A 20,704-nucleotide genomic window follows, 5' to 3' on the forward strand; every position below is an offset into this window, starting at 1 on the left:
AAAGAGGACAACCGGCGGGTTTGAAAGGCATGTTTTGGTTTTTTTTTTAATTGCCAAAATTACACCACTTATCATAACATGCGGAGTCGCTATTTGTTCCAATATTGGTAACACTTAAGGGCACTTGGGGAAATGTATAGATTCCATTTTTTTCTGTTTTTGTAAATAAATGATCAAAGAAATTCAACTAGCATTTTCTTCCTTCATTTTTTATGATTTATGGTATTATTGTACAACTAAGTTACACTGAACAAAGGACATTTTTGAGCTGTGCTGTTTCCATAGAGGTGCAGGACTTCTATATTGACGCCACAGTAAGTAAAATGTGACAGGAGCAAAAACAAAATTGGACACTGCTTGGGTTTAATCTATTTACTTCTTCAAAACAGGAGTTTAGAAAACATCAAAGCCGGTTACACTGAGGTTGAAACACTGACCATGCGCAGCATATCATCTCAACAGTCCAGAGAGAAAAAAGAGGGTCTTTGCTTTACCATGAGGAGGGATTTTGCCTCTCTGGAAAGTTACAGCATGATGTCAGTTGTGTTTGGTGCAATAACAAGTGGCGGAAATAATATGTTCAAATGTCTCCAGAACATTTCAGGACCCTTCTCCAGGTCTGATCTCAGACTTGGCACTGCTGACTTGTAAAGCTGTGTGCTGCTGCTGCTGGGCTTCCCCCTATGCCTGACTGCATGATGCTGCTGCATTCCCAACTTCACCCTCGGCAAGCGTGGACTGTTCAGTGCTGAGACAGTCTGGTCCTGAATGGGCTGAATCTGCCACGGTGGGTTCCTTTACTGTTGTCGTCTTGTTGTGTCAGGGTCAAGGCAGAAGCAATTGTTATCAGGCCACGACGACGACAGAGCCTGTTATTTCCAACATTTCCAAAGGTGACTTTTGATGGCTCTGTACAGTCTTATGAGCGAGCGGGCTCCTTCACAGTTCAATACTGTAAGGCCAGAGCTCGTATTCACTGTTAGAGTGTTGTGGTAATACATTATCACAATCGTGGTGTGTGTGTGGGCACATATGCTACAGTACAATGAACGTACAGTGGGCGCTTACAGTCCCAACAGAACTCTGGAGGAACATTTCCAAGTCAGAACGATGGTTTCTGGCTTAGTAGGAATTATGGGTGGTGCTGTGTAAGTTGAGTGTGTAGTCGGTCGTTGTGTGTTTCTCTTACTCTCGCAGACATGTCGGGTGAGGAAGGTTCCTGCCATCCAGGACTGCTGGTGGTAACCAGGGCAACAACGATCACAGCTCTCCCCGCATGTGTTGTGTTCACATTCACAGCTAAACTTCTACACACACACACAGACACACACACACACACACACACACACACACACACACACATAAATGCATTAAAAAACGTTTCACAGATTTGTCAATTAAACAGACATGAGCAACTGTGGTTAAATAAACGGGTCATCTGCTGGAACGTGCTAACAAACTGAGTCATCGTCAAATTGGAATTCCAGTGTTGCAACAATCTGTCGGATGTCTGGAGAAGGAAACATATCTACGTCTCAAAATGTTGGGCCCTCGCTTGATGTTGATTGAGATCAATCCTACATACAATTGGAAGGACGAAGGCATTCATACGGGCACGGGTGAAGCAGACAGAGATTTCCTCGTGTGCTTTGTCGATTTCCGTTGTACACAATGTGAAAATCAACTGTAACTATCTGAAAATAATAATACAATTACATACTGTCACTAATAACATTTCTGTATTATCCCATTATTTATTCAAGTTTCTCGCCCCAAATTGTTTTTGACACATTTGAACACATATATCTTATAATTGAACTTTTACCCAATACTCATTTTTACCGAGTAGAGCTTGAGTGCATCACCATGCAAGTCAATGCAACCTCTCTTAACGTTAGTTGTGAAAATGGAGGGCTGCAAAGCAGTAATTATCAATATGCATGACCTATTGAAAGCCTATCAAACAACAACGGATTCACAGGCGAGCCAACGTCAATGAAAGAACTCGGTTCACTTTCCAGATTGTCAGTCGGTAGCAAATGGGTTCACTATATCTCTCCCAGGAGAGAAATTAATTCAAAACTAAATATGTTTCAGGAAATTTGCCAACTTTAGGGTTCAGTAATTCAATTTCGGACTTTCTGTAAATTGGTTGATGTGAACGGGGTGCCAGATTTAACTGAGAGGAGAGCAGTAAGGCAAGGCAAGGCAAGGCAAGTTTATTTGTATAGCACATTTCAACAACAAGGTAATTCAAAGTGCTTCACATAAAACCATTAAAAGCATCAAAACATAAGGCAAAAGAAAAGGAGATTTAAAAACAATTAAAGAAACAGTGTAACAAATAAAATTCAGTAGTAAAATGCAGAAATGCAGGAAATTGATTAATATATTAATTGAAAGTGGTTCAATTAAAGGCAGCAGCAAACAGAAATGTCTTCAATCTTGATTTAAATGAGCTGAGGGTCTCAGCAGACCTGCAGCTTTCTGGGACTTTGTTCCAGATATGTGGAAAAGAAAAACTGAACGCTGCTTCTCCATGTTTAGTTCTGACTCTGGGAACAGAAAGTAGACCGGTCCCAGACGACCTGAGGGGTCGGGATGGTTCATAAGGTAGTAGCAGATCGGAGATGTATTTTGGCCTTAAACCATTCAGTGCTTTGTAAACCAACAGCAGGATTTTAAAGTCAATTCTTTGTTGGACAGGAAGCCAGTGCAAAGACCTCAGAACTGGGGTGATATGATCCACCCTCCTGGTCTTAGTGAGGACTCAAGCTGCAGCGTTCTGAATCAGCTGCAGCTTTCTGACGGACTTTTTACAGAGACCTGTAAACACACCGTTACAGTCGTCCAGTCTGCTGAAGATAAATGCGTGGACAAGTTTTTCCAAATCCTGTTGAGACATAAGTCCTCTAATCCTTGATATATTCTTCAGGTGATAGTAGGCTGATTTTGTAATTGTCTTGATATGGCTGTTCAGGTTGAGGTCTGAATCCATAACTACACTAGATTTCTGGCTTGGTTTGTGGGTTTTAACATCAGTGACTGAAGCTGAGCGGTGATTTTCAATTGTTCGTCCTTGGTACCAAAAACAATTACTTCTGTTTTATCTTTGTTTAATTGAAGAAAATTCTGGCACATCCAGTTGTTGATTTGTTCAATGCAGTTACCCAGCCGTTGTATGGGATTATAGTCCCCTGGTGACATAGTTATGTAGATTTGTGTGTCGTCTGCATAATTATGATAACACACTTTGTTGTTTTCCATAATCTGAGCTAGTGGAAGCATGTAGATGTTGAACAGAGGAGGCCCCAGTATTGAACCTTGGGGAACACCACATGTCATTTTAGTCAGCTCTGATGTGTAATCAGCTACAGACACAAAGTATTCTCGGCCCTTCAAGTAGGATTCAAACCAGTTAAGTGCTGTGCCAGAGTCCCACCCAGATGTTTAGTCTTTCTAGGAGTATGGCATGGTCGACCGTGTCGAATGCAGCACTGAGATCTAGTAACACGAAGACTGAACTTCTGCCATTGTCTATGTTTAAGTGGATGTCGTTGAAAACCTTAACAAGAGCAGTTTCAGTACTGTGGTGCTGTTGAAAGCCTGACTGGAAAACATCAAAGCAGTTATTTACGGTCAAGAAGTTGGTCAGCTGTTGGAAAACCGCTTTTTCAATTATTTTACTTAAAAATGGGAGGTTTGATATTGGCCTATAATTTTTCATCGTTGCGGAGTCTAAACTAGCCTTCTTTAGGAGCGGTTTAATAACTGCAGTTTTTAGGGCTTGTGGGAAGACACCTGAGAGAAGGGATGTGTTTACAATTTGTAAAAGATCAGTGGTCATGCAGTTTGAAATATTTTTGAAAAAGTGTGTTGGTAGAATATCCAAGCAGCAGGAGGATGACTTCAGATGTTGTATGATGTCTTCTAGGCTTCTACGGTCGATTGAATGAAATTGTGTCATGATATTTGAATGGATGTTATTCAGAGATACATATCCATACAACACATATCCTGTGGTTGATGTGGAGGCACTGACTGCTTGTCTAATTTTCTGAATTTTGTCAGTAAAAAAGGAGGCAAATTGATTGCATGCCCAGGTGGATTGGAGTTCAGCAGCTACCGACACTGGAGGGTTTGTTAGCCTGTCGACAGTAGCAAATAAGGTGCGTGTATTGTTCTTGTTTTTGGTTATGATGTCAGAGAAGAATGACTGCCTTGCATTTCTAAGTTCCAAATTATAATTGCGAAGTCTCTCTTTATAGATATCACAGTGAACCTGGAGATTAGTTTTTCGCCACCTGCGCTCAGCTTTCCGACACTCTCGTTTCTCCATTTTGACCAACGTAGCATTTCTCCAAGGAGATCTTTGCTTACCCGAGACAACCTTCACTTTAGTGGGTGCAATGGCATCAATAATATTTTAAACTTTAAAATTGAAGCCATCTACAAGCTCATTGACTGAGAGGCAAGAGAGGGCTGGTGTGGAGGAGAACTTCTGAATAAATAGTTCACTGGTGTTTTCAGAGATGTAACGCTTTGTCACAACCTTGGTTTGGACATTTGTGTGCAAGGAGATTGCACTGTCAAAGAAAACACAGAAATGATCAGAGAGTACAACATCAGTCACAGCAACCTTGGAAATGTTTACACCTTTGGTGATGATTAGGTCCAGAGTATGGACCCGAAGTAGGTGCTGGGGAGGGAGGTAAAGACTCCTCGTCTAGGAAGGGTGGGGAAAGTGGGAGGTCCAGTCCAAAGTATGGACGTGAAGTAGGTGCTGGGGAGGGAGGTAAAGACTCCACGTCTAGGAAGGGTGGGGAAAGTGGGAGGTCCAGTCCAAAGTATGGACCTGAAGTAGGTGCTGGGGAGGGAGGTAAAGACTCCTCGTCTAGGATGGGTGGGGAAAGTGGGAGGTCCAGTCCAAAGTATGGACCTGAAGTAGGTGCTGGGGAGGGAGGTAAAGACTCCGCGTCTAGGAAGGGTGGGGAAAGTGGGAGGTCCAGTCCAAAGTATGGACCTGAAGTAGGTGCTGGGGAGGGAGGTAAAGACTCCGCGTCGAGGAAGGGTGGGGAAAGTGGGAGATCGGAGGCGGTATTCGCAGATCTCGCAGTAGTACAATACCACAGCGAGAGCCAAGTTTGGATTTGTTGGCACGATGGAATTTGCCCCTTTTATCTGAGACACAACGCTCCAGCTCTGGCTTCGGGCTGTCTTTGTACTGAGCATGCATCTGAGAAAATGTTCTGTGGACGATCATCAACAAATCGTCTCACAGGTCTCCACCTTTTCTGCCTCCTGAACGTCTGCCCGGGTCTTTGCTGCATAGATGGACATGAACTTGTATCAAAGTAAAGGAGCTAAATGTCTTTTGGGAACAGAGCGGTAGAGGAAATCTCTACAAAATTGTAGCTCTGATACAATTGTAGCTCTGATATATAATTACGTGGAGAAAAGCATTTAAAAGTAAGTGATCTAAAATTAAAACTACATTATTCTGCTTACATTTGAACCCTAAAACCAAACATATGTTCTCAAGCAGTGTTTCAATGATTTTGTCCTTTTAATCACTTTTTAAGGAAGCTACCAATTTTAGTACATGCAAGAATACAAAGTTAAAGAGAATTGAAACTTGCTTCACCCAGAAATTCGAGTGACCTAATCCTGGATGTTTAAGCATGAAAACACTGTTCAATCAATATGATTCAACATTTGGTATTTGGTATTTGTTACCAGCAAGTTTGAAATCTCATTTTTTGCAACGTTTTTTGCAAAACAATCTTCATAATTGGTTTGTCTTTTAGTTAATTTCAAATACACCTTCGATATGGCCTGTAGATATGTAAAGGAATATAAAAGACAAAGAAACTGGAGCTCTTTACACATCAGTGACATAACTTATTGTCAATGACATCATCACCAAGGGACCAGACACCAGTGTCACATCTGAGTTAGTATTCGTGGTTCAGCCTCAGGACATGTAAAGGACACAACACCCTGTGTGTGTGTGTGTGTGTGTGTGTGTGTGTGGTGAGCGAGACGGAGAAAGATCAGGTGTCTGGTATCAAACACTCCACTGTTTGAAGTGACATGTGAGACAACGGTTCACTGTGTCACCTGTGTCCCCTGCAGACAGTCAGCCAGACACACACACACACACAGAAAGTTTGATACAGGGCGGTAGATAAAAAGCTGGTGCCCAAGGGCGGTCTTTGCCCCTGTTCAACAGGAGCTCCATTACCGTGGCAGTATTGTTAAGTGGACTCTGTATTTCTCAGTCCACTACTGAGAGGTACAGAGAGTTACGTATTTTACCTTTGTATCAGTGTTGAGTGGACAAGCTTTGGCGTGGCCGTAACAGATGCACATCCCTCCAATTGAGATGTCCTTAATGGAGTAGTAGTACTGAAAAGAGAGAGAGGATGAGAACACATTATAATGAGTAAGACAGCGTTAAATAGCATATTAGCGGTTCAAGCGTCAGAATTACAAGACAGTGCTCTCTCTCATATATCAGTGGTGATTAGGCTTGAAAAAGGATATCCTGGGAGGAGCTGGGAATTGACCTAATTGACATAATTGATGAATTATGACTTCGTTAATCAAACGTATGCGATGGCATAGACCTATTCATTATTAGACTTGGTAATACATGCAAATATTATACTTGGTTTACTGTTGTTATGACTTAAGTCATTCATTAAAACATCACTTTGACATAAAGTTACAGAACCTTTTAAGACTGAGGTCTTTAAATTGTGATGCGCCTCACTTTGTCCTGGACCTATTTGTCATTTTACCTGGCAAATATGTGTAATTTCCAAAATAACAAAAAAAAAAACCTCACCCGTCTCGTCACGATGAGATCGATGTCTTTCGGACCATGGAGTGCCAGAGTCATGAGGTCGGCGTTCAGTGTTCTGATTCGCTGAAACACCAGCCTGATGTAGCGGGCGGAGGTGAAGTTCAGCAGGGTCGGGGATGGGTCGGCTGCGCTGGGCCGGCCATTGATCAAAGACGTGTGGATCTGCAGGCAGACAGACAGACAGACAGACAGACAGACAGACAGACGGGTAAGTACTGACAAGTAAAAGCAGAGATAAACTGAGACAAACATTAAAAGGTGCTTTTAGTTTTTCAGTGGCAGATGGTGGAGGAGGAGTGAGAAGCTTCCTCAGTGAAGCCAGAGAAGCAACATATAAAATACAGATCGGCTGGAGGAGAAGGATGAGTAGCAACAACCTCTTTGTAACAGGAAGCGTTGTCTATGACACATTTGTTCTGAAATTCAAAAAAGACTTATAAATAGCCTTCAACCATGATCTTATTTGTTGGAATGCACATTTAATTATCTAGTTATATAACTGAAGTTCATAAACATGCTTAAAGAAACACATTTGATGAAAGAGGTACAATTGTCAACATGGCCGAGGTGATAGAGAAGAATATGTGTGTTTCTGTGCTGCCAAAAGATAACAGTTTATAGCTGGACCAAAAGAATCAACAGATAAAGCCTGCAGCCTCACGACAAGCTGCTTCCTGACACTCCAGACCAGCCATAGGCTAATCTCTTTCAACATATTCTGCATTCATGCGCAACGGGACAAGATGTTGGTATCGGTTGTGGTTTCTGTTTGTAGTCCGAGTGGTATTAACCACTCACAACAGCAAAATAGGCCGAAATGCAATCTCAGAACCAATCGCCTATCGTATAACGAGCCTTTTTTTGGTTAACAATGAGCTTGAACACGTCATCTCTCAACTCCAGCCTTGCATCGTAAGCTACTATTCAGATTGTAAGCAATGAGCAGCGCGCGGAACCGAAAGTCTTGGTCTGGATATCTGCTGGCTACACCCTAACCCCAAAAATATAGTCCATCGCCCTCACAGACTTCAGTCCTCAGACTTATCGCTGATGGGTTCTGAGATTGGTGATTGGCTACCTGGAACCAACCTTCTGCTCAGGTAAACATAGAGTGAACAAGACTGATAGAGCATTTAAAATAATACACAACAACAACAAGGAATACATTTCAGATTCCTCTTTTACTGCAGGCACACACAATGTATCTATGGCCACACATGCAAACCCTCATTAGTGGACTAACTGTAACAAAGTGGCAAATTGACTGCAGAGCAATTTTACCCTTTCTTCCACAATGTGACAGCCCTCACTCAATCACTGTTTGGAGGAGCTGATCGTGCACACCTGGGCACTCTCTCCTTACCTTTAGTAAAGGATGGTCCAGTGTACCCTTTGCTAAAGAAGTTAAGAAAGGAATGGAAGGATTTGACCAGTTATATCATGGCTGCCACTTAGATACTTCTGGGTCATTTCACTCAGTTAGGAACCTTCCTTAAGAAAAAAACGATTTAACCCTGAGTTCACTTATTGAGCAGGTGATCTGCACAAACATCCGAAACAGAGGAAAAGAAAGGTCTGACCCCTCCACAGATCCTAATGTTACAATACAACGTAAACAATCGTGCTAATGGACATCAAGGTGTCCCGACATCAAAAAAATAACCAATGAGGCAGTTAAAGATTACCATCATGCAAAACTAGGCTTCTGCTTTACTGCATCAGGGCGCCTCATACAGCAACATGGACACTGGTAGACATTTTAATTTGGTCAAACAAAGAAACAGCCATGTTGGATTTGAATTGCCTTGCTCTGCCTTTAAATGATGTAGAAGAAAACGCACAAATGTATATTCGGCATCACCAATAATCAACGGACAGCCAGTGTGAGGTCCTGTCTGCCTGCCTGTCTGTCCATCTGTCTGTCTCACTAATGTGGCCAAAAGCAACATTTGTGATCTGCAATAAAGTCTAGAGTGGGCTGACCGTGTGTGAGAGTGTCTGTGTGTGTGTGTGTGTGTGTAAAGGGGGAAGACTTGATGGGTGCAAGCAGCACACTTGTAAGTAACGAAGGAGATGGTTGTGTGCGTGTGTGGTGAGTGGTGGGGTGACATTGTGAATGTGTGTGCGATGCTGTGACACATCGCCTACGACTCATTATGGTTTCACTGTGATCAGACGGATAGGGAGCTGTCAACCACACACACACACACACAGACACACACACGTTCAGACACCTCCGTCGTTGCTTGCAGCTCTTGACATCTCCCAGCTCGCACCCCCTCTAGCGCTCCCCCGTAGGACACAGACACACAAGACGAACCACTGAACACACGCATACAGGCAACACACACACACACACACACACAACAGCACCCATGTAAATGAGTATACATATTCAGACAGGCATCCACAATTAGTGGCCTGTGTGGGAGATGTAGATGCGTGATTAGTTTGTTTTCACTGCATGTGTGTGAGTGTGTGTTCCACAGTCCTCTTCCTATTCATTAATGTCAGTAATAGCAGGCTTGCCCCTCTGTTCTTACTGGATGCAATCACAAACATCGCTGATCAAAGCAACATAGCAGTAAACAGTGGTGTGAACATGTGCGTGTCGGTGTGCGTGTCTTCCAACGGTGATTTAAACAATATGAACAGTATAATAAAGAAGCTGTGATCTGCTTATTGACTTGAAAACTGACATGTAGCATGAGATCTAATATAAACAGTCTCCTTTCTTTTTCATTATATATGATATTTGTGTTGATTGTATACAGTTTGATGTAGTGTCGTCTACTGTAAGACCGAAGCAACATCTCCTCTCGTTCACAACTCTGGTTCTCCCTTCCAGAGCCGCTGCCCTCGGCCCTTTACGACATTCCCTGTGACCTCACCATCCCCGGCCTGCACACCCACTGTAGCCCTCGTTCCCTCTAATCAGTCACTTAGTATGTACACCGATCCACAGCATCACTCTCTTTCTCACGTCATCTTATTCACCTCCTGGCCATAACGTTTCAGCCTTTGCCCTGCCTTCCTGCTTTGGGGTTTTTTTCTGCACTCCTACCTGCTCCCTTTTTGGATTTGTTTGCCTTGTCTTACTGCTTACCTGTTTTGTGTACTTGCCTGTTACACAATGCTGTAAAAAAAAGAAAAAATACAGGCAATATTGCATTTGGAGGCATGTTGTTTTAGCAACAAAAACACTGTCACCTAAACTCTGTTCCTGTGCTGGAATGTAATTAAGTACATCTGTTCAAGTACTGCCCTTAAGTACAATTTTGTCATACTTGTACTTTATTTGAGTATTTCCAATTTATGCTACTTTAATCGTCCACTGAAATACTTTTCAGAGGTAAATATTGTACTTTTTATTCCACTACATGTATTTGTTACTTATAACTACTTTGTACATTAAAAAACACATGACTTGCGTATGTGATATGATGCAGTACTATTTATTGGCTGTTAGTAATCTACCCAGTAGTATACAAAGAATGTTAAATTGACTCCACTGTAATCAATGACAACATTTAAATGCTAATGAAAGCATTCATTAGTGCTAAAAACAGAATAGCATAATATTCTATGACACTTTGAAAGGAGCCATTCTGACATCACTTTTACTTTTGATACTTCAAGTCTATTTTGCTGTACTTTTACTTAAGAAACATTTTGAATGCAGGACTGCTGCTAGATTAAACCTGACCCAGTTTAACCAAACTCATCCTGGATCAACCCAGCTCAACCCAAAACTCTACATACCCCAAACCTCTATTCAGTCTAACACAAGGACATGTATGTAGACCTAGCATAAAGCAAATCATAACACACCCAATCAGAATCTTCCAACCTAACCAAAGCCACTCCATCCTAACCTGAGATAACCCAACCCCCACTGGCACCATCCAAATCCACCCAAAACCAAACCCAACTCCACCAACGATCACAGTGGCAGTGCAACAACTTCTACAGCTGCACGTGTTACCTCTCCATTCTCCAGAGGGTGAATCTTTGAATAAAAAGATGTGCAGATAACTTCGTCATCTCTGGTGTAGGATGGAGGTCCAGTCCGTGGATTAATGTTGAACCTTGTCAGGCACTCTGTGTCTGTGATCGCGTAGTACTGCCAGGGATCAAAGGTCACACCATCGATTGAATGCTCCAAGACCCAATTACCTGCGGACAAAAATATTGGTGAGGAATACAATGATGAAAAGCTTAAAACGTGTGATGTGGAGAAAAGATCAATAAGAAATGATGATGGGCATCCAAGATTCTGCTTGGGTCACCCTACTTAAAATACATAGAAAACTGACAGAACATTCAATTCCATTGAATTTCTCAAAAGCTTAAACTCAAACTGTGATATTACACCTAGATTGAGTAAATGTAAAGTGAGGACAGTCCAGTTGATGGAAAAACCAAATAGGAAAATGACACAGCACTAAACAGAACACAAACTGCGACCAATACTATGACAAAATATGCAACTATCAGGATTCGCCAGTTGTCTTTTTTTGTATTTAAAAATTAACATTAGCTGATTGATGAAATCTGACCATCTTTATGCATTTTAATTTAAAAGTCAAGATTTTATTCTTATACCTTACACCATAACAAGTTTTAAAAGCTTGTGGCATAGCTGCAGAGTGAATGAAGAAGAGCAAAGCACAGTAACATTTACAGACATCAAGTTCTCAGGATCGTGGTGTATTGGATGCTGGGGTTTAAAATTTAAAGAAAAATCGGCACATAACGACCATTCAAGATTTTAAAGTAAAAATGCAATTTATTGGATACAATCTAAAGCTGTCAAATGACTATTTGTGGGAGGATCATGTAATCAAAAGGCTTTAATATCTGTCTTGAACTATTCATACGACAGATACTGAAAATAAGTCTCGAGCTGGCATTTTAATCACACAGTTGTTGTTATGTTAACACTTGAAGCAGTGTGCGCTGCTGAAATACAGACGATGAAGCAGAATGCTGACCTGGGCGAGGTGAGTTGGCTGCCTTCAGGATCATATAGGCGATCTGGAAAACCTGGAATACACAGAGAGGATAGAATGAATGAAAAGCACTTCTACATGTAGTGCACATTACCAGCAGAAAAAAACGTTCAATGATCACACTTTGTTTTTTTCATTTCAATGCTCAATTAACACCCGCCATCATAGCAGACATAACAATTGTTCGAGCTGCCAGCAAAGTTTTATTGGACTGCTGATATAAAATCGAGTTCACATCATTACGTTTCCTTTCTGACAACTTTCAGCAAAACAAAGAAATGGACCGTTTAAAGGAATTAGCGTGGTTTGAACTCCCTTTACAAACACAGATATTCACACAGACATTATAGCTGTTGTCTGAAATCACTCCCTTGTTTTCTCACTCTCTACTGTATACAAAGGAAGCTGTTGTTTTTTCTATAGTGAGCAGTTACTTGAGATTTTGGACACCAACCAACCATTTGGGGTCATCACTGCAGCACATTGCATTGTGGGATTGTATCAGAAAGCTTTTGTTGTGTTGCATTATGGGATTTTCTGACGGCAGTGTACATAGGCTGTACATACAGTAGAGGGCATTGAGGTTTTTTAATGTTCAGCTTTTTAATATTCAAAATGAAAACTAATTGAAGGAAAGTCGGTCTAAACACAGATACTTGGATTTGTATTGACAGTTTGATCACCACCTCCAGACAGACAGACAGACAGACACAAACATTGGATGTGGGTCAAATGCTGACTCCCTGTCTCTCTCCGCCACCCTGTCATTCACCCCATCCTTTCTCTCGGAGCATATCCCTTTTTCTTCTCGTGATGTGGGAAGCAAGTGTCACATTGCAGCAATTAGAATAGGGAGAAAGCTACTGTGTGTGTGTGTGTGTGTGTGTGTGTGTGTGTGTGTGTGTGTGTGTGTGTGTGTGTGTGTGTGTGAGAGAGAGAAAGTGTATTTCAGGGTAACCTTATAGCAGTCATTCAAACCCCCTACAAAGAGCCAATGTTACTTGTATTCCCACCGAGGTCGGATGGTGTGTCTTTATATGTGTGTGTGTGTGTGTGTGTGTGTGTAAAAGAGCTCTCAGCAGTATCTTGTAATATGGTGACAGCTTTGAGACAGCTAGGCAGATCCAGCAGCTAAACATAGATGAACACAGCTAACTAATGCAATGTACCTGTGTGTGTGTGTGTGTGTGTGTGTGTGTGTGTGTGTGTGTGTGTGTGTGTGTGTGTGTGTGTGTGTGTGTGTGTGTGTGTGTGTGTGTGTGTGTGTGTGTGCGTAGGTCTGCAGTGTCACATTCTATGTTTTGATCAGATTTGGGATCAGACGAGAGATATCTTTTGCCTCTAAAGCGTGACACAGCGTCACCAAATGAACGCACCGATAACTGTCCTGCAGGAACTCACAGGGCTCGTTAATAAATGTTTATCTTGCATCTGTGACATTGAATGTCTGGTAAGTTTATGACGAGTCCACATCCTGACATGTTATCAGCCTTTGGTATATAATTTAATTGGCAAGATTTACTTTTCAAACTGAGTTTTTTTTACTCATCTTGAATTGTTTTCTGCTGGTTTGGGAAATTTGAGCTTAAACTATAAACTCAAACTCGCAAGGTGTCTGCAAGTTTCATCAGGTTACATTTGAGACCGTGCTAATGCAGGTTAGAATGAAGCACATGAGATGTTATCTCACTGGTGAAAGAAGGCATACCTCACTGAATAAATGTCAAAAATCATGCCAATGTGATTGTGTATTAAATATTCGTATTTTTTATTTCATAATCAATTTACAATTTTTGGTGATAGCCTGTATCAGAAGTTCTCCTTTAGCCACATCATGAGTCACATCACGTCTTTTATTGACAGTTGAGCTCGCAGGACCACGAAGACACAATGTCTATAAACTTAGCTTACGAACTATCTCTACTTCATGCCAATAGAGAGTCAAATTAAAAAAATAGTTTGGCTATCAACAAAAAATGGGTCCGTCTACATAGACGAAAAAAACCCGCACGCAACCAGAGTATCAAATAATAACTTCTCTCTTTTGAGTGGTTCAGTCTAAAAGGAGAGCACAAAGCTGATCTGCTAAACCCTGTAAAGTCCAACTGAAGTCTTTTGAAGAGTGAAACTGTTCCACTGATAAATAATTACATGAGTCCAAAATATATCACTGACTAATTTCATGAGTTCCATTTTGCACATCATAGACGTGTTGTTATTGCAGAGGAGTTGAGCAAATTATTCACAAGTCTATAAAGGCTACAAAATTGTGTTTATCTGTCAAGCGTCCTCTATTTTTACATCTCAACCAGTGAATTGAATACTCCAAACCAAACAAATGAATATTAATTTCCAAAGAGTTCTCAAGCATTTTATGGGAGTACTCTCACACATTTAACAGGAAATAGACTATGATATGCCAGGGAATGACTTTATGCACATATTGGAGCGTAGCAGCCAAATGTGCACTTAAAATGTTTATTTTAATGCTCAATCAGTCCATTTAAGCCCGTGTCCAGTATGGGTTGCCCACAATCAAATGGACTGTGAAGAATCCCATTTTGCCTGAGCGTGATTTGGAAACACAGTGACAGTGGTTTTACTGAACAGCTGGTGTTTACAGGCCATTCACATGGCAACGTGTTCAAATTTATCTGGCCAGATAAACTGGCATCTAACCCCAATTCCGGTTAGTGCTGCAGCTAATTGGAGCAGAGTTTGCACACGAAAAACACAAAAGACAGATCAGAAACAAAGTGGAAAAAGATCAGAATGAGCTGGCGAGATGGGATTCAGACCTAAACAAACATACTGACACACAGGTGGATATGCCGTCAGAGCAAACAGACCCGGTATGCAGTCTCCTTAAAATGTACTCTCACTTCAAGAGAAAATGTGTTAACATCTCACTGGACTAATAAAGTTGCCTGTGGCCCAGTTCGAAATAGTGTGAATCATCCAGCCTCCCCGACTGCCACGCTCAGCACAGGCACACAAGCAGGAGATATTCACTGGTGCCTCACAGTCATCTCGTCGAAAAAGATCGCTCTGCTGAGCTGCCACTAAAAACAACTTAAGGAGATGCTGCAGTATTTTTGAATGACAGTCTCTAGACAGATCTGCAGGGAACACATTAGAATAAAGTTAAATTTTCAACCAAATTGCAGTAAAAAAGAAAAAAAAAGAAATATAAAAAACAGACAAATTATTGTGTTTTTCACATTGTCCAAAAGAGACAGTGGAGTGCAGCATATCTAGACAACAGCCTCTGGATACATCTGAGAAATGTCCTGGTGTGAAACAGCCAATCGAGACCTATTCTCTTTAAGTCCGCCTCTCTGTCTGAACTGCCAAAAAAACACAGTTACACACACACAAGTAGAACAAATGCACACACAAACACGCTCGCTCACAGACTTGGTCGTAATTTAGCCTTAAGCTTTTTAAATAGGCTTTAGTCCGCACAAAACACCAGATGCTGCAATCTCTCCCACATTCTTGCTTTGGCCCGAGCTACCGTCAAACACAGACCAACAAAGTTTCATTGGGGACAGCAGATGTTTCATTTACCTTCTCTCTGTTATGAATAAAGATGTTTTTTCTGCCGCTAAAAGCTCTGTCCATATTTGTCTCATGTTCCTAATTATTATTTTAAAGTACAAAGTAAAGCAAGACTTTATCTGAGTGTAAGATGTGTTTCCTATGGCAGTTTACAATGGGAAATGTTTAGCACACAAAATGTCTCATGTAAGATGTACCGGTACATGCCATTTTCATCCAAGCATAAAGATATGCTGTAAAGCTATAACTATGATAGATAAAGGTTCACTGAGTCCTCATAACGACTGATTTTGAGAACCGGGGGACTCCAGGCTCAAGCGTCTGCCTTATTAAGGTGTCCTTGAGCAGGACAATGACTCTGGACTGCGGTGGATTGGAATGTGATGAGAGTGGAGGTTTAAAGCTGCAATATTCAGTGATCTGGATATTCTAATAAATGTAAATTAACAGCATAGTGCTGTCATAGGCCGGTTTATCGGTCTGTTTTTTCATGTCCAACCGTGTGCCTGAAAATGGGATTTTTAATGACGTTTGCGTCATTTTCAGGCGCGTAAAACTGACTGTAATGTAGTTAATGTTGAAATGGGTGAGGCTAATTGTGACAAAGCAGTTACAGCAAGTCAGTCAAACGAACAAAAACAATGGAGGAAACTATCAAGAAGCAGAATTTCCCTGAACTGTGAACTCCAATGACTTTTCCCTCTATGGTTTTTCTCGTGGTCTCTTGAAAGAGCTGCTAATTATAAGGTCAGTATCGTCATTCTCTCAATGCCCCGTGCCGTCATATGTTTAGAAAGTGTCCCAGTTCCATCTGGAAGGAATGGTGCAATATACCACATTATGAGCATTAATATAGCAGCAAACAATGACTTGCTATGTTAAGATATAGTGAAGTAGTGCTTTCCCTCTCTATGTGTTGTTATCCGAGCTTCTCCTTGCTTCGTTTACATAGCACGGCTGGTCGCGCGTGCTTTTACTGCATGTTCGTGCACGTGAGCGTGACCCACAGGCTAGCTCAGGCAGGTAAAGCAGGTAAACACTGTTAGCTCTGCCAACGCGCTTGCCGTAGTTTGCGCTGTTAGAATTTCATGTATTTTGTGTATAAAATAGTGTAGTGTGTAGTGTTAAGGCTTCATATAATATATAAACATGTAATCTATACATTTGTTATATATATTTTTTCTCCTTAATGTGCAAAACTAACCGAACCGTGACCCCAAAAACTGAAATCCATGGGCATCAGGAAGCGTTGCACCACTGGCATGTTGCGGTGTTTAAGAGCGGTTGGTAATGACAGCACTTTGACTGACAGCCTCTTTCAGGTCCCCAATCACTCTGCCAGGCTCTCCTCCCGCCCCCAGAGAGCAGAGCCGGCCACGACGGACAAACTGTCCATCAATAAAACTGGCTGCTGCATTTCCATAATAACTGCAATTTAACCTCTGAAGCTGACAACAGATTGTTGCCACGACGAGGCAAGTTTAACCCCTCATGGTGAAGTCGTTTTAATAGATTAACGAGTAATTTACTAATTGACAGGCAAACATACATTGCAAGGCAACTCAATGCTTCACACATTGGTAACGCACAGCTGGGAAACTTTTGTTTGATATGGAATAACTGAAAGTATAACAACACAATAATTAGAAGGAAAAAAATCTGGTTAAACCTGTAAATGAAACCTTAAAAATTACACAAATTTAGGAACTAAGCGCTCATGAAATGGTTTTCAACAAGTCTCTGCAGAACACTTTTGATTGTCAAGGCAGATGCTAAATTACAATTGAAGAATTAATCTAAAAATAATAAAGAACATAGACAGACTTCAATTGTCTGTCTCTCTCTCTCTCTCTCTCTCTCTCTCTAACACACACACACACACACACACACATGGACCCTCAGCTCCCACTCTTTCTCATTATTTAGTCTTTCCATCCAGAGAGGCTCAACAATAACAGCGGAAATGAGGGTGTTGATGTCACAGGCGATAACACACAGACACACACACACGCACACACACACACACATAAACAAACACGCAAGCCCACCGTCATTTTCTGAGTGAGATGACTGAGGTCGCAGGGGAAATTCAGCGCACTGGAGGGTAAAAAGCTTTCCGTTGGACTGATCGAGACTCACACGTGTGTGCGTGTGTGTGTGTGTGTGTGTGTGTGTGAATATATATATATATATATACACACACACACAAAACACCCACTGAAGAATGCACATGTTCACACAAACACGCACAGACATTAATGGCTACGGTCGATCACTGCAATGCAGGCGTGAGGTCGATCTACTGTTACTTTCATCAATACAAAATAGATTGAAGTAATATACAGAGAGTTACTTGATGAAAGGGCCAGACATTTGAGAATATATCTAGAATTTGTCGGAACAATTTTTTCATTATTTATTTATATTGCCTGTTGAAAAAAAAACATGTCTGGCCCCGTGTGTTCACATTGTGCTACGGAGCAACATCCAGATAAACCTCCATCACTTAATATATCTGGTAAACTGAATGAGTTGTAACAGTAAAACATCTATTTTTCATGGGGGAAACAGCAAATATGACATTTGGTGATGCCAAAGTCGATTAGTACGCCAGGTTGACGGCCACGCCGGGTGCAGAGGAACCTTCCCTCCACGCAGACAGAGGACGCAGGGAGCATTAAGTCCACGGGCCCCTCTCAGTACAGTAAGATGGACGGCCTTTTCACTTTTCACACATTGCTGAGAGCACGTCAAACATGGCCATCATAGAGGACTGTTAGAGCTGAGATGGCTCAGTAGGGGCTCATTGAGGAAAAAGCACACTGTTATTAAAAAGCTTTTAAAGAACCTGCTCATGACAAATGGAACAAGAGCAGGATTTTTTTTCAGACTCCGTATCCAGCTGTGAACTTTATAATAATTTTTCCATTCCCTTTTCTGCACATCTCTATGGAAATCTGAGTGTGGATAAGAGCAATAATAGTGTGTGTGTGCGTGTGTGTGTGTGTGGAGGTGTGCGTACACGTCAGCCTCCTGCTCCACACACTAATATGAAGGTCAGAAGCGAGTGAGTGAGAGAGTGTGGGTGCTTAACCAGGCAGATGCATTCATCGGCCATTTCCCTCTGGTGACAGGTGTGAAACGTGTGTCTGTGTGTGTGTGTGTGTGTGTGTGTGTACGTGCGCGTTTGTGAGTCCATTTAGGAGTGTACCGTATATATATATTCTGCAGCCGCACCACAGTGGTGAAAGGTGTGATTGATGGGCCTGAAGTCATTAACATGTCAAGATGGCGCTGCTCTACTTCCTGTCCAGAGATATAATTGTATTCTACGTATGTGATGGTTAGCAAAAAAATAAATAAAGCTCACCTCAGTTTTGCTTCTTCTATTGTTCTGTTCTCTCTCTCTTTCTTTCTCTCTCTCTCTCTCTCTCTCGCTCTCTCTCTGAATTAAATTCAACGCAATATGAATAATAGGAGGCTGAGAAATATTCCAAGAGTCAGTTGTTCCATTAGTATTTAAATCCTAAAGACAGGATTCAAAGCTTTGTCTTTATATTGTAATTGTTGGTCTTGTTTTGTTTAGACTTACACTGACAATGAGTCTGTTTTCACCGTGTGTTTACTGTAATATAGTACCAAGGTTAATATTTTAAAGAAACAGATTGAAGAAAGAGATGTTGACAGTCTCACAGTTGTTTCATTATGAGGCATACTGCTTTTTGTATAAATTCACTTCAATTTTTCAAATGTTTTGCCATTTTAATTCTTTTAGGATGTGAGAGTTTGAAGATGATGCTATTTTGGAGTCGGTTGAGAAAAAAACAGATTTATTCTCATAATGTTCAAACAGCTTGAGATCATAAAATTGTACTTTTATTGACAGAATTGTGAATGGCACATTCTGCTTGAGCGATATTCATTTACATGAGGTGTCAAAGTTCCTGCTAATGTGTGTTACGTTAGGCTTTTGTTTGAATTATGGCATTTTTGATTTGGAATATTGGACTTTTTATTCCAAAACGAATCTGTTTAACTGTAAAAGCAATTTTTCAAAGGCTTCTCCTAATGAACCGAGGGCTTCTCGTGAACTAAAGTCGCTCACCCTCATTAGTTTTATTCTCACGACATCCATATAATTATTCTCTGGCGCTGTAATCTGTTTAATCGCACTTCTAAACTAAACTAGATATCCTAAATCATCCTGTGCCAGTACACAGCCCCTCAATCACCGATATTCCTGCCAAGCCTTCCAAATCAAAAATGAAAACCAATTATTTAAAGAGTGACACGCATGCTTATAAAATGATTGATAGCCAGGTTAGTTCAACCAATTTCAGCACTGCTGAAATAATAGTCGGTAGCTTAATTCTTTGGATGACAGAACAATGAAACATTGTTTCAATCATTAACTAATTGCTCTAATTACAATTGGATTGACAACATGCAGGCTGGTGTGTTTATGTAATCTATAAGACTGTGGTTATGGGAGCAACGTCTTCACAGAGAAGCAACGTGGTGGCAGGTAGTGAGGATTAACATATAGAAGCAAATGGGATGGACTGAGTGTTTTTGTTGTCCCAACAACTCCAACAGAGCGACTCCATCTATCTTTCATATCATGTCAATGATTTGAAAGACAAGGGGTATCTAAAATACTAAAATATTGCCTTTTCCTCAAATATAGTGCGCCATAGGAGCATCGATTGATGCATGTCAAATGAGGTGTCTTTGATGTGTTTGGGTATTTAAAAAGAAAGGCAGTATTGGGACCAATGTTGTGTGCATTTGATGACCCAAACATATTTTGTCAACACTTAGTTCAATTGTTTGTAACTCAAAAAGGTATTACATTTATATAATTTCACATGTTATTATATCTCAGAAGCTAAAATAAGGCTGGTATTTATTTGCACCTGTTCACCTTAAAACGTTTAAAAGCTTTTGAAATGATTTTGGTTTTACTGTTTTGAGTCTTCTTTGTGTCTCTGTTACCTGTTTTAAGTCCAGAGTGATCGTCACATAGTGGTACTCCATTCCATTCTTGATAGAGGGGCTTTGCCACCAACGGTTAGTCCCATCTGTGGCATATTCTATGGGGTGTTGTTCTGTACACACACACAGAAATAGAGAGAGATAGAAACAGGAAGAAAAATCATTTTAGTCTTGAATCCAGCAGTAAGGGGAAAACGTTTCTCTCCACTGTTTTTTTTTATAAAATTCTAGCACTTTAACCATTCAAGGCCAGATATCAAAAGGACAT

General features: G+C 41.0%; 1 protein-coding gene across 6 annotated transcripts in view; it reads right to left on the reverse strand.

Annotated features, from left to right (window-relative positions):
* Positions 1–20,704, reverse strand: part of lama2 (laminin, alpha 2) — a 156,051-nt gene that overhangs the window by 105,489 nt on the left and 29,858 nt on the right. For all 6 annotated transcript variants that reach the window (XM_079290918.1, XM_079290917.1, XM_079290916.1 and 3 more), the window contains exons 3-8: positions 20,437–20,549; positions 11,863–11,914; positions 10,854–11,044; positions 6,851–7,030; positions 6,319–6,408; positions 1,190–1,307 (exon numbers count right to left, since the gene is read on the reverse strand). In XM_079290918.1, the coding sequence (XP_079147044.1) occupies positions 1,190–1,307; positions 6,319–6,408; positions 6,851–7,030; positions 10,854–11,044; positions 11,863–11,914; positions 20,437–20,549 (744 nt within the window). The remainder of the gene's footprint in view (positions 1–1,189; positions 1,308–6,318; positions 6,409–6,850; positions 7,031–10,853; positions 11,045–11,862; positions 11,915–20,436; positions 20,550–20,704) is intronic.

The sequence above is a fragment of the Melanostigma gelatinosum genome (genome assembly GCF_949748355.1).
Source record: "Melanostigma gelatinosum genome assembly, chromosome: 19".
Taxonomy (NCBI): domain Eukaryota; kingdom Metazoa; phylum Chordata; class Actinopteri; order Perciformes; family Zoarcidae; genus Melanostigma; species Melanostigma gelatinosum.